Below are 22,808 nucleotides of genomic sequence, written 5' to 3'. Positions count from 1 at the left end.
AAAGTCTATTTCTCTTTATTAAAAAACTAGAGGCCCAGTGCATGAATTCGTGCATGGGTGGGGTTCCTCAGCCTGGCCCCTCGGCCTGGCCAGCGATTGGGTCCGGTCAGGGGGAGAGACCTCAGGAGGTTGGCCGGCTGTGGGAGGTTGGCTGTGGGAGCACAATGACCACCAGGGGCAGCTCCTGTGTTGAGCGTCTGACCCTTGGTGGTCAGTGCATGTCATATCGACCAGTTGGGTCAACCGGTTGTTCGGCTGCTTAGGCTTTTATATATATAGATGATGAAAACAAATGAACAATTACAGAGACCTATTTAATCATGGCATAAAGAGGTGTAGAAAGAAGCCATGTAGATCAAGCATGTCAAACTTGTGGCCCGTGGGCCACATGTGGCCCACAACAAATATTAACGGTATTTAAGAAACGTTTTAATAAAAATATCATAACTTAATTTTTACAATATCCTGTTTACATAATTATTACTAATGAACTACAACGTTTGCTAATGACTGATACTATAATCATGTTGCATTCATTTCCCTTACATGCCTTACATTCAGGTGCACCATTTATTTCCACTAATACTAGCAGCAAGTATTTTAGCAGCTGATTGCCACCTCATTAGTCTTGGACTGACTTGTTTGGTGTGTGCAATAGGAAATATTTCGCTTTCAGAGAACAAGAAAAATAGGTTTATTTGCGTTACGCTCATTAATTTGTGCAGTTATTCAGTGTCTGGTAAGTTAATGTCCAAGAAAAAATATTAATTTTTATGAAAATGTTCTATTATTTTATGTTAACGATTATTACTCATTTATTTCAGCCATTTGTATCCAGTATTGTCTCTATTAAAATAAACCTATGTTTCTATGAAAATTGAAGCTTTTGTTTTTTTGTGGCCCACCTAAACTTAAACATTGTTTATTTGTCCTGTGTTAGCCTTTGAGTTTGACATGCTTGATGTAGATGGACCTAATTTCAGTGCTACTGTCTTAGTTATAAAAATGTATTTGCACCCAACTGGCATGGCTCAGTGGGTGAGAGTTGACCTATGAACCAGGAGGTCATGGTTCAATTCCCAGTCAGGGCACATGCCCGGGTTGTGGGATTGGTCCCCAGTGTGGGGCGTGTGGGAGGCAGCCCATTGGTGATTCTCTTTCATTATTAATGTTTCAATCTCTCTTTCTCTCTCCCTTCCTCTCTGAAATCAATAAAAAATATTAAAAAAAAAGAAAAAATGTATCTGCATGCAAGTATATCAACCCAGATCACATTTGGAGAAATATCTGAGACTATTAACATAAAAAATAAATAAAAGAAACACTAGCACACTTTGATCAATACCCTGATCATGTGCAAAATGATAAACACAATCTTTAACATATTAAAATTATTTTATAACCTAGGGACAAAGATGCTCATTATAGTGATGTTTATAATATGAAAACTGGGAGAAACCTAAATACCCCCAAAAGGGGGACTGGGTAAGTGAAATAAGGTGTATCCAAACAGTGGAATAACGTGTAGCCACTAACAGGTAGCTGCAGCTCTATATTTACTGACATGGAAAGGCAGTCATTATATATTATTAGGCAAAAAAAGACATTTACAAAAAAATTATGAGTTCACTTTTGAAAAAAGTATATATTCTTTTGTATTGATTCATTAAGTATATGTAAATGTTATGAATAAGAGTGAGAGAAATGGAAATTGGGCCAAAATATCAATAGTGCTTGTCTGTAGTGGGGTAAGGTAGACTTTTTACTATCTTCATGTTATTTCCTCTATTTTCATATTTCCTTCAGTTATTATGAATTATCTGTGGAATAATAAGTAAAAGCTTTTATTCCACAAATCCTCCTATGTCTGAGATAGGAGGATGATAAAGCTTTCCAAACCAACAAGACTTAGCTGTTTAGAAAAGCCAGCCATGCAGGTGTATCTGCCACGTGGCCTGCTTTTGGGTCTTCAATGGTCCTGCTTTACATCTAGCAAGATCTAGGATCACATACGCTCTACCCTTTTCATGCTGAGAGATTTATAGGAGGTCTACATACATAATTGGGAAGTCAAATGATGGGACAGGTGTAGCAGACAGACTTAACAATCTAAATACTAATATACATACACGTTCTCCTTTGGGGCCTCTGTCTCCAGGCTTACCCACGATGCCCTGAAAAACAGATGTCAGCATGAAAAGTCACTGCATGTCAAGATTTCCCTCCAGTCCAATCCTCCAGGTATTCTGCTGCCAGATATTCTGTGGTTGTGCATCAGAACACTTATTTTAAAGTAGAGGCCCGGTGCACGAAATTCATGCACTCAGGGGCGGGGGGTGGGTCCCTCAGCCTGGATTGCGAGAGGGTGCAGGCCAGGCCGAGGGACCCCACGGGTGCACGATCGGGGCCAGGGAGGGATGTGGGAAGTTGGCCAGCCAGAGAGAGACCGTGGGAGGGCTCCAGGGTGTATCCAGCCCGTCTCACTCAGTCCGATTGGCTGGACCCCAGCAGCAAGCTAACCTACCAGTCAGAGCATCTGCCCCTTGGTGTTTAGTGCACATCATAGCACTGGTCGACAGATCGACTGTCTGCCTCCTGGTGGTCAGTGCACGTCATAGTGAGTGGTTGAGTGGCCTTAGCATATCATTAACATATTATGCTTTGATTGGTTGAATGGATGACCGGACGACTGGACACTTAGCATATTAGGCTTTTATTATATAGGATGGTATTTTCCATACCTGAGCACCTGGTAGTCCATCTTTTCCATTTATTCCCTGTAAAGACAAAAAAATGATTAATATTTCTAATTCTGCGCTGACAGACATGTTTAAATACAACAAAAGGGTAGAGACCGAAGGACTTCATCATATTCCTGCAGAGATTTTGGTGATGCAGTATGGTGAAATGGAAAACAAAATCAATAGAACCAGATAGCTCCACGTTTAAATTCTGACTTTGCCACTGAAAAGTTCCATTTACTTTAGGCCAGTGGTCGGCAAACTCATTAGTCAGCAGAGCCAAATATCAACAGTACAACGATTGAAATTTCTTTTGAGAGCCAAATTTCTTAAACTTAAATTTCTTCTAACGCCACTTCTTCAAAATAGACTCGCCCAGGCTGTGGTATTTTGTGGAAGAGCCACTCTCAAGGGGCCAAAGAGCCGCATGTGGCTCGCAAGCCGCAGTTTGCCGACCACGGCTTTAGGAAATTTACTTAACCTTAATAGCACTGGCTTCTTCACTTAGAAAGTCAGGGTAAAATAATGGCCTTACAACAAAAGATTTAGTGAAATAGCTGAACATGCCAAGCTCACTGTAAACAGGCAACAGGGTGATTTTCCTTACTTATTCTATCAGGTACATTCTGAGAAATAAGAAGGTGCCCAATAGTGCCGGGTGGCTGGTGAATGGCATTTACTGCTACCTCCTCACAATTTTTCCAGCACGAGGAGTCATTCTCAGTCAATGGTCTCCGCTGCTGCTGGGGAAATTTCATAACATGGGCAGAGCATGATCTTAATATGAAATAAACTGTCAGCCAGAGAAAGAATGTTATTTTTCAGCTGGAAAATATGAAGGGAAAGCAAAGAACCTATAATCACGGTTTCTGAGAGTATCAAATAGTGGCTTTTTATTAGTAAACTGCACGTTTATAAGGGAGTTCTGGAGGTGGTAATAAAAGCTCGGGGATTTATAAGACGGCGAGAACTATCGGCCGGGAGATGTGAGAAGGAAAAGCACTTGGGGGTCAAATGAAATACCTAGAGTCCAAGAGCAGATGTGTTTTTGAGATTTGATTTGAAGAGGGAGATCAAGGTGAGGAAAATGATTTCTTAGCCAGCGGGCGATTTCATGGACATGCTCCTTTGAAAAGCCGAGGGGACTTTCATTGTGCGCCCGGGAATGGATTCTATGCCGAACTGCAGACAACCTCACGTGCTCAGTGCTGTAAATTACACTAAAGTCTGTCACAGCTGAGAGCCCAGCCAAAGTCCCCCGACCTCTCTTAAAGATCCTGGGAATTGTCCAGAATATTTTTACTAAGAACATGTTACCTGAAGGGCATGGTTCAAAGAATTTATGACATCCAGAAACACAAGCAACGAAGATACAGCTGATTGAGCAGAGGATGTGAAAGAAACAACTGTGTCACTTGATTAAAAGAAGATAAATCTAGTGTAAAAATGTAATTCATGTCTTTGGTAACAGTATAGGAAAGGAAATAACCCTTACAGTCTTTTTTTTTTTTTGGGGGGGGGGGGAGGACTCATAATTCATCAAAGACTGTCCTGTGTGTTCTCTTTTGCATACGAAGGTGTTACTAACTTGCTTTCCATAGCATATCCTGTTCTCAGAGATTTTTACAATAACCCAGGTGTCCCGCGGGCCACACGCGGGAGTTTTTGCCATTTTGTTTTTTTTACTTCAAAATAAGATATGTGCAGTGTGCACAGGAATTTGTTTATAGTTTTTTTTTAAAACTATAGTCCAGCCCTCCAACGGTCTGAGGGACAGTGAACTGGCCCCCTGTTTAAAAAGTTTGAGGACCCCTGCACTAACCTATGTGTCCTGGACTTGCCGCTCCCTCCCCTCATCTCACTTCTCTGGAAGAATCCATTTCCGGGAGAGCCAACTTTCTGTCTATGGTACGTCTGCATCTGAGCGTCGAACTGTGGTTGAAGAACACCACGAGTTCCTGCTCGCTTGTTCCAATCTAAGGGGAGGATGGCAGAGGGCAAGCAGTCCTCCTGCGTTATCAGGTCGCCCTTCTGTATTTCCGGACTTGACTCCCTTCCCTTCTCTCCAAAAATGCTCTTTCACATATTTCCTATCTCTTCAAAAGTCCAGCATCATCCCCCCACTCCTCAGGGCCAGCTGATGACCCCGATTCTTCTTTCACTGAGGCAATAAACAGGAGAGAACCACCTTCCCTTCCCTCCACCCGACCCACCAGCTACATGCATTTGTATTTTGACTGGTGTCTCCTGTTAAAGAGGAATGGACTGCCCCATTCTTTGTTAAGACCAATTTCCATTTGTGAGTGGAATACTAGTCTTCTCCCCATGCCCAAAGTTACCTGTACTCTCTTATATCCTCCAAATTTCCTCTCTCAATTGGACCATTCTTATCAAGTTGCTAACATGCTGGAATCTCTCCCACCATGACCTCCTCATTGCAAAATCCAGTGGCGAATGATCAGCTCTCATGCCACTTACCTGTATGTTTATCACTCCTTTCTTTTAAAACACTTAGTTCTCATGACACCCAGGAAGCCTCATTCACCTGGTTTTTCTTCCCATCTCTTGGCTGCACTTTCTCAATCTTTCCACTAGATCCTCCTCTCTGCCTCACCACAGTGGCTCCGTTTCATCCAGCTCAGCTTTAAGTACCCAGATTGGTCTCTGCAGTCCCAGCCTCGCCATTCACTCCAGATGCTTCTCTCCACAGCTTACTTGGCATTCCCCTTGGATATCTACTCGTGCTTCAAGATGAATGTGTCTCAAATAGACAATTCTTGGGTTTCCCTCCCCAAACCACCCATCTCCAGTCTTTCCCATCTCACCGAACACTCCACTGTGATACGGTGGCTCATTCCCCAAACCACAGCTTTGATTTGTCTCCCTCACACGCCACAGCTGGTGCCTCAGCAAGTCTTGTTGGCTGTCCCTTCAACCCCAACTCTTCCTCCTCATGATTTCCCTGTTCTCACCATCTTTCTCTCTCATGGGGGCTATGGCAGTTCCTCCTCACTGTTCTGTCTGCTTTCACCCTACAGTCTGCTCTCCATACACTAGTCAGAGTGATCATTTAAAATGTAGTCCAATCATTTTCCTTCCCCTCCACAAACACCCCAGCGAGTTTCTATCAGGTTGCAAGTGAAATCCAAACTCTGTTCAGGACCGAGAAGTTCCTTGTGGTCTTGTCACTGCCTACCTCTACCTCAGGATCGTTTCCACTTTTCTTTAGCTTAGTTCACTCTGAACTTCATGCCTTTTGCTGTTCTTTAAACACACCATGCTCTGCTAGCCATTTCTTTTTCTTAAAACAATGCCCCCACCCCCAACCTCCCCAGGACTTGATCTCTCACTCTGTGCAGGTCTTGCTCCAATGTCTTTCCTTTTTTGTCCACCCTATTAAAGGCTACTCTAGTACTTCACCCTGTTTAGATCTTCTTCTACCTGAAATTGCGTGTGTTTGTTGTCTGTGGCCCTATCATAGCATGTAAATCCCATGAGTTGCTAGCACGCAGCACGGTGCCTAGCATAGAGTAGGTGCTGAAGAAATACTTGCTGAATAAACAAATTGCCTTTTGCCTCATCCCCTAGGCACCCCGTGGTAAGCATTAGAATGAGATGGTGTTCAGGGGTTAGAAATGGGAAGTTGGTAAGAGAAAGCGAAGGGGGAGGCAGGGATTAAAGTAATATTTATTGAGCACCTCCCCTGGGCAGGCACTGGAAATGCTTTCCCTATGTCATGTTACTCAAGTGACTCACAATACCCTTGGAGTCATAATTCAAACCCAGATCTTCCTAACGCTAGATTGCAGATGCTTCCCATTTTTTCACGTTGCCTTCTCTGGGGAGGTGGCGGTCAGGGAATGCACCAACCCTGAATGTTTCACAAAGATAGTAAGTGGCCTCATGAGTTCTGTGCTGCTGGTTTACATTCAGTACCCTCTCCTCCTTATACACACAGAGCAAATAAACAAGAAAAGGGAGCAGTGACCTTCTTTGTGTGTTTTTTTTTAAAAATGTATTTTTTAAATGTATTTTTTTTATAGATTTCAGAGAGGAAGGGAGAGGGAGAGAGAGATAGAAACATCCATGATGAGAGAGAATCATTGGTTGGCTGCCTCCTGCATGCCCCCCTACTGGGGACGGAGCCTGCAACCTGGGCACGTGCCCTGATTGGTAATTGAACTTTGACCTCCTGGTTCATAGGTCGACGCCCAACCACTGAGCCACTGTGGCACGGCAGTAGTGACCGTCTATAAAGAAAAAACCTGAGACTGGGGTATGTCTTATTCATCTTTATATCCCTCCCTCTGGGCTCAGCACATCCTTAGCAAACAGCATGAATATATGTTGAATTGGATTAGTAGGAATGACTGTTACAGTGTCACAGCAGCACTATATATCAGTAGCCCAGAGCTCTTTAGGACACAGGGGGATGATATATTTGGCAGCAGTGATTTATGAAAGTGTAAGAACAAGGCACATAGATAAGGGAGGGATCCTGAGAAAACAGCTTCTACTTTAATCTTTAGCTTCACACACAGGTGTTTTATATCTGTGAGTCTTCAGTTTCTTTATATTTTAGGATGTGAAGGGCCATTTTATTTTTAAGTCCACTGAGAACATTACACTTAAGAAACAATGAGTCTAATTCGCTGACACTTAATACGAAAAGAATCTCAGCTTCATCTCCCTTGTGTAAGACATAAAGATACCTCATAGAGAGCCAGGACACTCAGTGAGAGCCACACCCCAGAAACCATCTGCAGAACCTCACTTACTTCCTCAGAAATGCCTTACTTAAATCTCAGGTGTTCTGAGGAGATGGAGAGGAGGCAATGCTTAGAGCATTTCTCAAGCTGGCAAAGTTTAAACCGTGGAAGTTCTTACCGGCTTTCCCGAGGGTCCTTCCGGTCCAGGGAAACCAATGTCTCCAACAGGTCCTCTCTCCCCCTGTGGAGATGTCCACAAACGTTAGTCACCAAGAAAGCTTTAAAACGGCACGTGGTGCAACACAAGTACAACTGTTAGTAATAACTCACCGGTTCCCCTGGAACTCCTGGAGGCCCCTGGGCGCCTGGTTTCCCCTGGGAAATCAAACCAAGGAGAACGGTTAGGAGCCAAATTACTGAATGATGCCAACGTGCTCAACCCCCACACTCTGAGCTTAATGTGCTGTCAGGCTGTGGCTCTGCACTCAGATGGCACTCCTGGTGGGACAGAGTCCCGGGAGCCCCTACTCAGCCCTGCAGGCTCCTAGGGACAGGCTGGGGAACAGTTCCATGAAAGTGCACATGTGTGTATGTTGGGTGGGTGAGCGGGAAGGATAATAAGTTTTGAAAATATTAAGAAAATGCATTTTCATTTTTGGAAATCCCTCTGGTGCCTGTTTGACTGGCAGTTCGTCTTTAAGGGGGTGGGAAGGCACAGAGGGGAAACAAAATCTTTCCTGGACTTTGAGTTTCACAAGAAGGTTTCTAAGTTTATAGTAGGATAGCCTGGCAAAGAGCATGTTTGATTTGAAAAGCTGTGTTTTGTTGAAAGGGAGATGACAAGATCGATTTGTTCCAATACACATCAATAGATGCGTCCTGGAGCAGTGACAACAGAAGAATCTTGGGGTGGGGAGACCACAGGGATGATACATGTGAGAAGGATGGTCCCACAGAGTCTGGAAGTGGGAAAGTGCAAGTGTCCAGAGTGGGCATAAAGATGTTGCCTTTGAGAAGGAACTGCCCACGATCCCTTGGACTTAATGTGGTTGGGAAAGACCAACTAAGTGGGGATGTAGGTGTATGGCTGAGACTGTAGAAACCATGGTAGGTTACGAGGAAATCTGAAAAGGAAGGGCTTTTCCCCTGTTTGCTGTTTGGAGTTTTGGGAGGAGACCTCCTCCCAGCTGAAGATATGGCTGAGCAGTGAAGATGGGCAGACGCCAGGCCCGAGCGAGAACCCTGGCTCTCCACAGCCTGTGTGGGCAAGCAGAGACTCCTGAGGTTCAGTGGGGGAGTGGAGGGGCGGAGGGGAGTGCGCTGACCAGAGGCCACACCCACTGCTCATGCATACAGATACTTCCTTCTGTGTCCCCATATGCCATTCTGGCAGGGCTGGGGAGAAGAAGCCTGGGGAACCCCCTGGACAGGCCTGAATAAGCCAGAAAGGGATAGACTGGTCTGCTCTAGGAAGGGCAGGGCTGGGTTCCCTTGGTACTCAGCAGAATGGCGGTGACGTGTCTGTCCAGGTAGGTCTCAACCAGAACAATCACCTTACATAGTTTATTTCTTACTGTGGTTAAGATACACATGACAAAATCTACCATTTTAAAGTGTAAAATTCAGGAATATTAAGTATATTCCCACCATTGTGTAACCATCACCACTATTTCCAGAATGTTTTAACTGTTTTATTTCCTGAGCCACCGTCCGGTCCAGTTATAAAGAACAGTCGTGTATTTAATTACACTGCCCTATATTTGCAGGGTGTAAAATTTCTACCCCTTCTCGATTTTTGTAATTGTCAGTTCATTCTCTTAATTATGAGGTAAGAAAACTGCAATTACCCCTTATTTCAATCATGCTGCAGCCTTCAAAAATCTCTTTGGAATTCTTCATTTGGATTGAGTCTGTCACTCATTTTTTATCTTTATTTAAAAAAATATTTTTTATTGATTTTAGAGAGGAAGAGAGAAGGAGAGAGAAATAGAAACACCAACGATGAGAATCATTGATTGGTTGCATCCTGCATGCTCCCCACTGGGAATTGAGCTGAAACCCGGGCATGTGCCCTGACTGAAAATCAATTCTGGTTCATAGGCTGCTGCTCAACCACTGACCAACACCAGCCAGGCACTCATCTTTTAAATACCTTCAGTGGTTGCCAATATTTTTTCTCTGATGAGAGATTTAATTTAGGGTAATAGCCAAAAGTGATCTGTAGCACACGTGGGTGAATACAGTGGGGCATTAAGCTGCATTATAACATGTGGAAACAAAAACGGGTGTGAGTGAATGTGGTTGTAAGGGGACTATGGGCAATTCTGCAATTCTGGAAACAAAGTTCCAAACACATTTCTAGGATGGTAGTGAGGGGAGGGGAAAGGAATGGGATAAAGTGTGAGCCAACTTTCAAGAAGAGTACTTTCTTGAATAAAAAATTCTGTAGTGTTGCTAAAGAAAATGTTTCCATGTTACTTTTCAATCATACTAATATTTTTGCTTGATCTAGAACAGCTGAATAAGGAGATATCCTCTGTAAAGGATGGTTTTCTGTGGACTGTGGACAGAATTAATTAATTGTTGTTCTTAGATTTAGCAATAAAATAGAGTGAAATAGAGTGGCTACTGGTGGGAGGTGGTGATGGAGAGCAGAGGGGTTCTGTGGCTGGTGGCAGGGGGTTCTGGGTGGTGTTGGGTAGTGGTGGGTGGTGCTGGTAGGGCCCTTTGTATCTTTCTCATGTTCAAGCACGTGGTTTCCATTGACTTTCCTACCCTGCGCCTACCCTGCAGGGACACTGAGCAGGCAGGAGGATAAATGGGCTGTTATTCATAAAGCATGACCACAAAATTTTAATTAGAGATTTGTGAATGAAGATCAGAACGATCCCTGGGGCTCAGAGAAATGATTTCAACCTTTCCTGCAGCGCTTTCTATTCATCTGAAAAGACCTTGATGAGATTAAAACATTTGACATCAGAGAGCAACAAAGATGATTGATATGATTGAAGGGCTAGTTTATGAGGAAACATTAGCAGCAATAAAGCTGTGTTAATAATGCTGGGCTGAGGAAAATCTCGGGCAGATTGCAGTTTAATGCAAAGAACCTGAACTACATGCCCGAGGATGAAAACTTTACCTTTTGAGGACCAAGAAACCTTGACATATGACAAAAGTAGAGCAACAAAACAAACTTCTCAAAGCTGTGCTTGTATATTAATGTATCATCACATTATACATTACCCCGTAGTGAGTTGGGAAGAAAAAAATATAACAAAAAATAAGACAGAGGTGGAAATGAAGAAAGGAGCATTCTTCAAATGGAAGAGGGACAGGTAGTTTTATTTTTTTAAACTGGAGGTTTCAGGAACCTCATATCATGGGAGTTGCCACATGCTCCCCAGTCCTTCTCACAATCCTCAGCTGTAGGTTTACTGTGGAGACAGAACTGTTTACCTGAGAAAATAATGAGAGATAATTTGCACTCACCAACATGCCAGCTATTCCTGGGGGACCCGCTGGGCCTCGATCTCCCTGTTGGGATTAAAGAAAAATGGTACTTATAATGATATCTATAAAATCTTTACCTATAAAATTAGTGCTCAAAAATCATTTGAATTTGGTAAAGTTCAAAACTCTTGACCCATTGCTACTTCTAGTCCTCAGTTGTCAAAACTGGAACCTTGTTTGAAATTGATAAGCATTATCAATGTTAGCTGGTGTGAAGCTAGAGGGTAGATGGGAAAATAACAAAATAAGTAGCCAATTGAATGTGTTAGTAAAACTAAATCAAATAATCTTAATGAAAAGAAGTATTCATCTGATCATTTCTATGACCTACTGTTAATAGGACCCTATACATACTTGCAGCTAAAATTAGTCAATATTTTTGTTCCACATATTTAAAAGTAATTCATTACAGTACTTGAATTCTACTTAAAAGCTTTCCCTATACTTGTCTTGTTGGATGTAGGGTTGAAATAAAAATATTTAGAACAAGGGATTATGTAGTTCTCATTAGGCCAATCAGAAGATCCCTTTAATTGCTCTGAACAGTAGAGTGACTCAACATTTTATCCAAAGGCAATGTGGTATTTTAGATAAAGCTGACCATGCTAAAAATACTAATGATTATATATGGGATAATAAAATGGCAATTTTTATTGAGCAGAACCTACATTATAAACTTCCTAACTTCCTTCAGGGACATAAAAGAAGGCCTGATTAAATGGAGAGATATGTTTTGTTCTTGGAGGGCAAGACAATATTGTAAAGGTGTCACTGCTACCCAAACTAATTTATCAATTTAATACAATTCTTATGAAATTGCAGCTTAAACAAATAATAGTATAGTTCACTCAGGATAATAAGTAGAAGATAAAAGAAAAATATTAAAAGAAGATTAATACCAATATTTAAACACATAATAAAGCTGTAACAATAAAAATAATGAAATGTGGGCATAAGATTAGGCAGTATATCAATGCAAAATAACAGAAACCTCAGAAAGAGACCAACATTTATAACAGTATTGTTTTTTTAAAAAAGGGATGTATTATTCAACAAATAGTGCTAATAATGGAATAATTTATTTGAAAAAAGTTCATTCCTCTTTTTATATTATACTTCATATAAATTTCATGTATATTATGTAAAAATAAAATAATATGAAGTATAAAGTAACTAGAAGAAAATATAAATGACTATCTGTAGTTGAGTCTAAGAACAAAAGTAATTTAGGGCATATAAGCAAAATAAGAAATCATAAAGCAAAATAGTTTTATATTTGACTATATAAAAGTTTTATTTACATATGCAATAAGATTAAATATAAAAATGGAAGGCAAAGATGAACTAGATTAAAAACTCCAACATATAAGAAAGAAGTAATGTCTTTAATATATAAAGCATAACTAGAGTCAAATAGAAAAAGAACAAAGAAACATGGGCAAATAATGAAAACAGCTAATTCTTGTCAGTTTCACTCTGCTCTTTTTAAATTTTAGGATTTTTACCCTTTTAATGAATATACTAGAACCTTTCATTTAATGGGAACATTTGCATATCTGATAAAGATGAATGTTAAGCAAACTCTCTGACAAGATGGTCCTTCCAACCATCAGGTCTTTGAACTACTCTCCTCAGTGATCTGGCTTCTTTCTTATTTCCAAAGTTATACCTGAGACCTTGTCAATAACAATCACTGCATCCCCTCCATGATCTCAGTTTTGTGTATTCCAACCTTGGACCACCATCTCTTATTGTCATAATCTACTCACTTGGATACTGTTGATGCCACCAAGACCTCTAATCCATTAATAGACAAATTTTTCAATACCTTTCACTCCCTGGATGGCCTCTCTATTTATCTGGTTTAAACTCCATGGTCACTTGTTATAACCATTCCCCTGTGTATACTGGTAACTCTTAACCCATTGCTACTTCTAGTGCTCAGTTGTCAAAACTGGAACCTTGTTTAAATACAGCTCCCCTCCTATTCTGTACTTTTACCTGAGAGTCTGTACATGGCTGGAAAAGCACTCATAATTTTGCTGACTAGTCTCACTTCAGTCTTAAAGGAGCCATCACTCTGCAGTCCATGAACTCTTCCTCTCTCATAGAAGATCTTCTCCTTAAATCTCCAACCTCTTCTCCCTACCCCACCTCAGATGATTACCTTGCTTTCTCCATCTTAGAAAATTTAAGAAATCAGAAAAGAACTTCTATAGACTCTAACTAATTCATCTCTCTACATATCAACATGTGTACCACTATGCTTCTGTTTTCCCACATGTTACCATAGATGAACTACCCTCTCTGAAGCCAAACCCTCCGTTTATGCACTAGGTCCCCATCCCTCTTAGCTATTTAGGGACAACATTTCAGCAGTTCCTCCCTTTACTCCTATATCATTCACCAAACCTTTCTACTGGATCATTCCTTTAGCATACAAAACATTCTGGTATTTCTATAGTCTTAAAATCCATTTTATCCCAACCAGCTTGGCTCAATGGTTGAGTGTCCACCTAAGAACCAGGAGGTCAAGGTTCTATTCCCAGTCATGGCACATGCCTGAGTTTCAGGCTCAATCCTAATGTGGGGAGTGCAGGAGGCAAACAATCAATGATTCTCTCTCAACATTAATGTTTCTCTCTCTCTCTCTCTCTCTCTCTCTCTCTCTCTCTCTCTCTCTCTCTCTCTGTTTTCATCTCTGGAATCAATAAAAACATATTTAAAAAAGACCCCACCATTTAAAAAATGGTTAAAAAATCCATTTTATAAAATCTTGTCTTATTTCCTTCAGCAACCACTGGCCCATTTCTTTGCTTTTCTTTGCAGCAAAATTACTTGAGCATTGCTTATACTGTCCCTAAATCTTTTTTTCTCATTCTCTCTTAAACCCATTCAAGTCCAGCAGTTGTTCCTAGCAATATAGTGAATTAGTAATAATTATTCTGGTGATATATGGCCTCTATGGTGCTAAAGGAAATGGTCAATACTTGGCCCCATCCTCATCACACTTGGCCTATTTGCAGTATTTGAGAAAGGTGATCACTGCCATCTCCTTGACACCTCTGCACTTGGTTTATAGGACACCAAATTGTCCTTCTCCCTCCCTGGTGACTTCATCTTTGTCCCCCTTGCTTGTTCTTCCTTTTCTTCCATGTCTCCTAATGTCAGAGGGCTCAGATCAGTCCTTGATCCTCTTCCCTTTTTAAAAAGCTTACTGTCATTCCTTTGGTATAAGCTCATCCACCACACTCCCCTCACTCACTTCCTTGGGCTCATTGGATGGAACAAGAATGCTCAGGTCATTTAAACCTACTGTTCCCTTTTTATTTTAAATGTATACATTTAACATGTACAATCTGATGACTTGATATATGTATATACTGTGAAATAATCACTACAGTCAAGCTAATTAACAGCTCTATCACCTCACATAGCCATCTCTCTCTCTCTCTCTCTCTCTCTGTTTGAGAACACTTAGCAAATTTCAAGTACACAGTTTAGTATTGTTATCTATTGTCACCAAGCCATACAACAGATCTCTAGAACATACTTATCTTGCCTGGGCCATTCTTCCTGCAGAAGACTTGGCTAGCTCCCATTCACCTGTTTCAAGTCTTTGATCAGCTCTTGCTATTTGATCAGACAACCCTATTAAAAAATCACCTTGCTCCCCTTCAGCACGTCTAGATCCCTTTAACCTGCTCTTTTTCTTTCCATTAGCACTGACCAACAATATTATTTAGTTATTTGTGCTTACTCATTTAATTTCTGTATCCTCTTCTTGGAATATAAGTTCCATGAGGTCAGGGATTTTTGCCTGTTCTGTTCCCTCATGTATTCCCAAACCTAAAATAGTTCCTGGTACAATAGTAGGTGCACAGTAAACATTAAACATGTTTGAGTGTTGAATCAGTGAATGCATTTCTAAGCCCTGTACTTACCTTTATGCCTGGAAATCCTTCCAGCCCTGGCAAACCCATTGCACCAGGTTCTCCCTGTTAAACACGAACACAAGGAACTCAGCAGCAATGATTAAATGAATTTCAAACACTGGTTTTCAAAAGCAAAGATATATTTTGCATAAAACTACTCCCTCTAACATTGATTGGTAATCTAGCAAGTAAATGGAATGCTCTATTTTGAAGCATTTGTATTCTTGCATTTGGTGTTTGAAAACAGTTTGAGAATAAGGCTATTCCCTGGAGAAGTATGAGTCTATTTTCTGATTAGTTGTTTTTATTCTGATTAGGAATCTAATCAGAATGAATCCCTCTAGTCGGTGGCAACTCCAATTGCAATAAGAATTAGAAGGAAAGGCTGTCTTAATAAAGTCGGCCAATGTGGGAGGTTCCTGGGGCTGCTAGATTACCAGGAGTAAGACTATGCCCTTTAAGAGCAGAGGAAGATGAGCTCTCACAGCAGAGTTTGTCATCCTCCAGTCTTCTCTGAACCTGCAGCGGGACATGAATTGTGACCCCAGGGGCAGCATTCCAATGATTTTAAAAGTTACTGATCAGTATGGCCGGCGGGGCTCAGTGATTGAACGTTGACCTAGGAACCAGGAGGTCATGGTTAGATTCCTGGTCAGGGCACATGTGCAGGTTGCTGGCTCAACCCCCATTGTGGGGCATGCAGGAGGCTGCTGATCAATGATTCTCTCTCATCATTGGTGTTTTTTTCTCTCTCTCTCTTCCTTCCTCTCTGAAATCAATAAAAATATATTAAAAAAATGTTACTGATCAAGCTGATGGGTCACTGATAGGAGATGGGTAACCATTTCCATTAAAAAATCTTTTATACATTCTAGTGTGTGGTCTCAAGCTCACTAGAGACTTCTGATCCTCAAGGAACACATTTAGAAAAGTTAGAGTGAAGAAAACTGCTCACTTTGAACAAATAACCTTTTTTAAAAATATTTTTTTGTTAACCTTCACCTGAGGATATTTTTTTCCCCTTTGATTTTTAGGGAGAGTGGAGGAGAGAGGAAAAGACAGAAATATCGATGTGAGAGAAACACATTAATTGGCTGCTGCCTGCATGAGACCCAACCAGGACCCAGGCCGGGGAGGAGCCTACAACCAAGGTACGTGCCCTTGACCGGAATAGAACCTTGGACCATCTGTTTGCAGTCCGGCACTCTATCCACTGAGCCAAACTGGCTAGGGCGAACAAATAAACTTTTATTCAAGAGAGATAAAGTGGGTAGCATAGGACCTGATAATATTTTTTCTTTTCTCAATTTTTTTAAAAGCAATTATTTTTCAATTATAGTTGACATTCAATATTATTTTATATTAGTTTCAGGTGTACAGCAGAGTGGTTATAGAATTATATGATTTCTAAAGCGAGTCCCCCGATAATTCAAGTATCCACCTGGCACCATACATAGTTATTACAATATTATTGACCATACTCCCTATGCTGAACTTTATATCCCTGTGACTATTTTGTAACTACCAGTTTGTATTTTTTTTAAATCCTCACCTGAGGATATTTTCCCATTGATTTTTAGAGAGAGTGGAAAGACAGAGAAATATCGATGTGAGAGAAACACATCAATTAGTTGCCTCCTGCACAAGCCCTGACCAGGGCCTGGGCTGGGGAGTAGCCTACAACCAAGGTAGTGCCCTTGACCAGAATCGAACCCAAGACCCTTTGGTCCACAGTTCGATGCTCTATCCACTGAGCCAAACCGGCTAGGGCTCAATTTGTACTTTTTAATCCCTATACCTTTTTTTACCCATTCCCTCCAATCCTCCTCCCCTCTGGCAACCATCAAAACAGAAATAGACTCATTGATAATGCTTCAGAAATCTTTTAAAATGTCTATGACTATGTAACCTGTCAATAAGAAAAAAAAAGATATTCAAATTCTATTCTACATAAAGCTCTGTAAAAGAGTCCTTGGGTTATTGACAAAGGAAATAAGCATTTGATTCTCTTTGTTTACAATCCCAACAATCCTTAGGACAGAGAAAGGTGCTCAGCCAATCACTATTTGTTTGAAAGCAGCTAATAATGAAATATTTAATTGAAAGCCACTTATAAATTGTACACCAAAGAAATGAAATGGAGTACCTCAGAAAATAATTGAGTTTAAGGTAATTTTCATCTATAAAGGTCTACTAAGCTGATTAGAAACAGGTGATCTGGTGCCAGGGGGTCTGAAGGATTCTCCAAGAGTAAAGCTACCCCTACCCACTTCAACATGACTTCTCCATATTCTATTCTGTGACCATTTCTACCTTATTTCTAATGGCACGAGATATTATTTCTCCCTACTGGGCAACTGGTGGGAAATGAAGGCAGCTGCATGGTGGTGTTGACATAGAGCCCAGAAGAGTACTTTCCAAGTTTTACCTAAGATAAACCTGAAGATTTACACAGGATTTAATTTCATGATTCCACATTCTGTTTTTGTGCTTCACTCACTTAATTCATCTTCCTAAAGGCAAGGAACATCCTTTAATTAGTTTTTATTCTTTATCCTTTGTTGCAGCTAAGAAATTTGCAGCATAATCTCTTAAAATTCTACCCAAATGTCTGCATTTTTGTTGCCACCCACTTTCCAATCCAAGTGAATTATAATTTATCCTTTATTATAATGCTTTTTTTTTTTTTTAAAAAAGCCTTTCTCACCTTAATCTGAAGTTATTAATGATAAAACTTGAATGTTGCAGAAAAGCTAGTGAGAAGTCTAGGTGCCCCTAGATCAGTGATGGCGAACCTATGACACGTGTGTCAGCACTAAATATTTAGTTTTTGGTTTATTAAATACAATTATATATAACAATTATATATTTATGTTATTTAAACTATAAATATCACGAAATAATGTTTTTTTCCTCAAAGTGACACACTACCAGAGTTATACTCAGTTTTTTTGGCGAAGTTTGACACACCAAGCTCAAAAGGTTGCCCATCACTGCCCTAGATGATTCAGAGGGGATGTTTTGTGTGTGTGAGGATGAGAAGGAAAGACCATGAGGAAATTTTTATCAACAAGATGAAAGAAAATTAAAATTAGGATGAAAGATATAGTTGGTGAATGCATAACAAATGTTACAGATAAAGCTCTGGCCGGTGTGGCTCAGTTGGTTGAGTGTCTTCCAATGCACCAAGAGATTGCTGGTTCGATTCCCGGTCAGGGCACATGCCAAGGTTACTGTGGCTCGATCTCCAGTAGGAGGAATGCAGGAGGGAGCCCAACTATGATTCTCTCTCCTCCATGTTAAAAAAAAAGTTACAGATAAAGCAAGGGCAGAATGAGTAGCAAAACAAAGGAAACTTCTTGATGACATATTTGGAGTTTGAAAATGTTGGTCAAAATCATGCTTTCAGGGGAAAACAAATTGGCTTTTAATATTCAGTGCCCCATAACAAAATTACACTCTTCAATCCATCTTCTTTGAAAATACATTTAGATGTGAAAAGATTACTTTGTATGGTTTGTTCTTTTGCTCATTTAAAATTTATTCATCTAGTTTTACCAAACTGTAAGGAAAGGGCCTTACGTTTTCTCACATGATGATGGAAAGTGGTTTGGAAGTTTACTTCTTCAATTTCAGGTACAGTTGAGTTCAGGTATATGCCCCGAAGTTAAAAGTATATACAAATGGAATATAAACGATGGAACATATGCTTATGAAGGACATGAAGGGGAAACTGCCAACAAATAAAGGGGATGTAATTGAATGTGGCGGAACTTTCACAGTGACGCCCCCTGGCTGAGAAGGACGCTTGAGAACAATGACCATTCTTTGGGCAGCTGAGGACAGGATCTCTTTCTGTGCTGAGTGTTAACCTCCTGGTACATTACTCCCAAGAAGCGGGTTTATGACAGCACAGCACATCTCCTGCAGAAAAATTGCCTCACATTCAACGCAGATAAACAGCCTCCCTGCTTTCTTTTGCTGGGGAGATGGCCGACATATTAAGGGATTTCTTTCCAGTAACTATTTCTCTTCTACAATCTACTTAACATGGAATCAATCATCAACATTGTTCTAGTAGAAGAAAGTGTCCCATTTATCAGGAGCTGTATATGTGCCTTCCTTCATCACAGGGTGATTTTAAAACACAGCGATGAAAGAGACAAACGCCAAGGGCAGTGACTTCAGGACGGATGCGTCTTACAAATGAAGAGCACACTGCTGGCATCTCTTCGGTGGCCCGCCTGCTGCCCCGGCACGTTAACTGATGAACATCTAAGAAGGCAGGGCATCTCTGCCTGATGCTCCGCTTTCAAATTTTAACCAAGACCTATTTGCTAAATGACACAAAACATGGGAATATACATACCACTGGGCCAGGATCACCTTTTGGGCCCTATGAGAAAAAAGAAAGCAAAGTTATTTTTAAAAGTATGACTGAAGCAAAATTACCCAATAGGAAGCATTTTTTGTCTGATTTGCTTTAATACACATACAAATATTTGCAAGTTTTGTTCTGCTACAGTTTGGATTTGAAGAATGAGATGAAGAAACATAACTTGATGGAACTTTCATGACAGCAATTGATTGGAAATTGATTTAGTTCTTAGACTTTTAATGTGAAAAGTGGCACAGCGATGCATAATGCTATTTTTCATTATTTTGGCTGTGTACATTTTCTCAGTTTTATTATAATTGGTTTCATTATGTCCTCCTGCATAAAATTTTGGTTATATCTGTATCACGTATTTTTGTGTGTGCACTTAGGAGTTATTTTTGTTTGCTTTGTTTTGTTTTAGTTGTGGTTGTTCAGCTAAGGTATGCTTGGTGATAAACAACTGTACTCACAGGGGGGCCGGGGGGCCCTGGATAACTGGGAACAGTCACGCCTCCCTTAAAAAAAAAAGATGACCAGAATTATATTAATCCATAACTGAAAAACTATTTTATGTAATTATTAAGGTAAATACCTGGATTTTATATAAACTGCTCATTCCATTTCCTTCAGTGAAGGGCACACCCTTAGGAAAGAAATAAGATATAGAATTATTCTTTTATCTTTTTACAAAAAGATATTTTTCCTGTTCTATTTTAGAAAGTGAGTTTAATACCATAAGTAAAATAATACAATGTTTCTATTTTTGGCTCTTCCAAAGCAAATATAGAGGAAAAAATGGAAAGGAGTGTGAACTCTACCTGGAGAACACAGGCACATCCAGTGGGGGTGTGATTAATGTTCAGGTTTGACAGGCGAGACACTAATGCACTCAGAGGAAAATATTATTGGTGCATTAAAATTCAGTTTCTGAATTGCCGATTTATGCAAACTGTTTACAGCCCGCTGACCTGCAGGCTGTACCACAGTCCTGCTGATGAAGATGTGAATAGGGAACAATTTGGCTACTGAAAAGTAATTTTTTCCCACAGTCTCTTCATACTAAACAGAAAATTAAGGTTAAATGGGATGATGTTACTCACAACCCTCTGTGGCCGTTTCTACAAAAACATATTCCTTAGAACAATGGGGAATAAGAACTTCCTAATAAAATTGGGCTGTGATTGGAAAGTCCCAAAGTAACTAACACAGAGAACTCATCTGAGACCTTTAGAAATCACACACGTTGGCATTCAGGAAAAATCTGCATATGAAAATTTTACTTAGGATCTTTTATCATTTTTAAAGAAATTTCCATACAATCACTAATCTACATTTCTCTTTTTATGACTTGCACATTTCCGGTGCCAAGTTGAAGAAGCCACCATTTCACTGGTTTAGGATAATGGTTATCATTTGAAGACTTGCATCTTCAAATCACTAGTGATGGAAGAAAAAAAAAATGCTCCATTCATTTACGTCTTTATTATTTCATTCGTTAATTTGACAATTGCTGAATGTCTACTATATTTTAGTGTGCTAAGTCCTAGAACGATGAAGGATAATTTTGTCCGAGATTCCCCTCCCCACCCCAAAGGTGAGAGGTTTCCCCCCAAAAGACAACATTAATCTGTCTTGAAGAATAAGTAATTTTGGAGGATTCAGGGGGAAGAGGAAGATTTTTCAAGCCCATTATAAAATACAGGTCTCTTTTGTGTGTTCAGTTTATATTTTGCTGCTTTGTCCACTGGAGAGGGAGTGTATCTTAGGATTTGAGCCCCAAATGCTTTCTGTCCTGTTTCCCTGTCAAGGGAGAAGGTAAACAAAATGAAGACCAGGTTTAAGGAAAACAGAGTGAAAAATCCCTTCTTTGTGTGTGCAAAGTCTACATTCACATGAAGACTTATCAACATATCTCTGTGGTCTTCATAAAGTCACAGTGAGTTTGGCTTCTGAAGTATTCCTATGAGGCAGGGTGGACCACAGTTCTGCTGCGATTTGAGCGTGTCCCCACACGAGGGCAGACTTGCTACAGAGAGAGGTATCTCTTCTCTTCTCGGCCTCCTGACAAAGTGCACATCTGTCTCAACCAGGAGCATAAAAACTCCGATGGCTCTTGTACATTTTATCCAGTAGGTGCTATGTAAATAGAATTTCCTTGCATCTCAGACATAATGGACCGCAATGAACACATATAACATAATACCAAATCCTGCACCTACTCACATTGTTGGAAGGGATCTCTTTTTAAAGCCCACCTGTTTTCTGTGAATGAGGCTGGCTGAGGTTTAATGACTTTCCCATGACCCCCCAGGCAGGAAGTGGAGAGTCTGGGCACCTACCCAGGTCTTCTGAGTCCACAGTAAGGAGGCCTGCAGTATGCAAATCTGAGCACTTCTCATTGGAGCAGAGCTAAAGGGGAAACACCAGGTCTCCCCAAAGCTACCCTGGCTAACATTTATATGGATACATAAAACTCAGATGACTTTTTATCAAGAACATCTACATGTAGTCTGACCTCTGAGATACAGAAGTCATAACTAGGCACACACAAATTTAACTTTTAAACCTGAAACAACTCACAGGCGGTCCAGGAGGTCCAGGTCTCCCAGGAGGTCCTTCACTGCCCTGCAAGGGATATTCAGACCAAAAATCAATGGTTTAGACATTTCCACCCCAGGCTGATGAACCAGATTGTACCTGCTCTGAGAACGGCATTCTGAAATCAATATGGCCTGTCATTTTGTTTTGGCCTTGCAAGGTCTTATTCAACTTGGCTTTTCTCTTTCATCAGGAAATACATGTCTAGACCACAGGGAAGGTAAATGCCTTTTCCTACACTCATTCAAATCCTTACTCTGGGAGCCCAGGGATGAAGCTTATTTTTCGATGGAGCCAGACAACCCAGGTAATCCCATCCTGGACTTCGAGTGCAGCTGGGGGAACTCTCCACTTGTGGGGGTGCAGAGCAGAGCTCCTGCAAGCAGGGGACAAACCACTCACTTCAGCCTCACCTCTATACCTTCAACTTTTGGGAACCAGAGGGGTCATCTGCATAATTTGACCAAAGTAGAAAATCTATTTCATGTCTGCAGGGGGAGAAACCTCTCTCACTTCCTAAGTTCATATTAGACTTTATAACCAAGTCAGGCATGTCCCACTGAACAGAAGTGACTGTGGTTCGACACTCTTTCAGATAAATGTTCTATACAATTTAAACAGCCTCAGACATTTTGTTTACAGGAGAAGCAGACTGAAAAATGAATTCAAGTTGAAACTTGAAAAATGGATTTCACTTTTATTTTTATAAAACACAGAATGCTTATCAGTCCATAATAAGCAGAGGTATTGTGGTCCCTTCGGTGCCTTTAATAAGTTCTTCCTGTAAATTTTCTTTTAGAATCTTTTAAGTACTACCTTCAGACCGCTGGCATGAAATGGTTAATTAAAAAAGAATTCAGAGACAGTAGAATTCCTACTTACTGTGCCCCCAAATCTTGAGGGATTTCAACCCATTTCCATAAATTTAATGAAGGAT

General features: G+C 40.5%; 1 protein-coding gene across 1 annotated transcript in view; it reads right to left on the bottom strand.

Moving 5' to 3' along the window:
• COL19A1 (collagen type XIX alpha 1 chain) overlaps positions 1 to 22,808 on the bottom strand; it is a 294,498-nt gene that overhangs the window by 18,137 nt on the left and 253,553 nt on the right. Inside the window, exons 36-45 of the mRNA XM_054722351.1 lie at positions 21,854 to 21,898; positions 19,866 to 19,916; positions 19,744 to 19,788; positions 19,265 to 19,291; positions 14,905 to 14,958; positions 10,940 to 10,984; positions 7,781 to 7,825; positions 7,629 to 7,691; positions 2,742 to 2,777; positions 2,130 to 2,174 (exon numbers count right to left, since the gene is read on the bottom strand). Coding sequence (XP_054578326.1) covers positions 2,130 to 2,174; positions 2,742 to 2,777; positions 7,629 to 7,691; positions 7,781 to 7,825; positions 10,940 to 10,984; positions 14,905 to 14,958; positions 19,265 to 19,291; positions 19,744 to 19,788; positions 19,866 to 19,916; positions 21,854 to 21,898 — 456 coding nt within the window. The remainder of the gene's footprint in view (positions 1 to 2,129; positions 2,175 to 2,741; positions 2,778 to 7,628; positions 7,692 to 7,780; positions 7,826 to 10,939; positions 10,985 to 14,904; positions 14,959 to 19,264; positions 19,292 to 19,743; positions 19,789 to 19,865; positions 19,917 to 21,853; positions 21,899 to 22,808) is intronic.

Source organism: Eptesicus fuscus, chromosome 10 (genome assembly GCF_027574615.1).
Source record: "Eptesicus fuscus isolate TK198812 chromosome 10, DD_ASM_mEF_20220401, whole genome shotgun sequence".
NCBI lineage: Eukaryota > Metazoa > Chordata > Mammalia > Chiroptera > Vespertilionidae > Eptesicus > Eptesicus fuscus.
The sequence above is the reverse complement of the archived record's forward strand: the minus strand, read 5'-3'. Positions and strand labels throughout refer to the sequence as shown.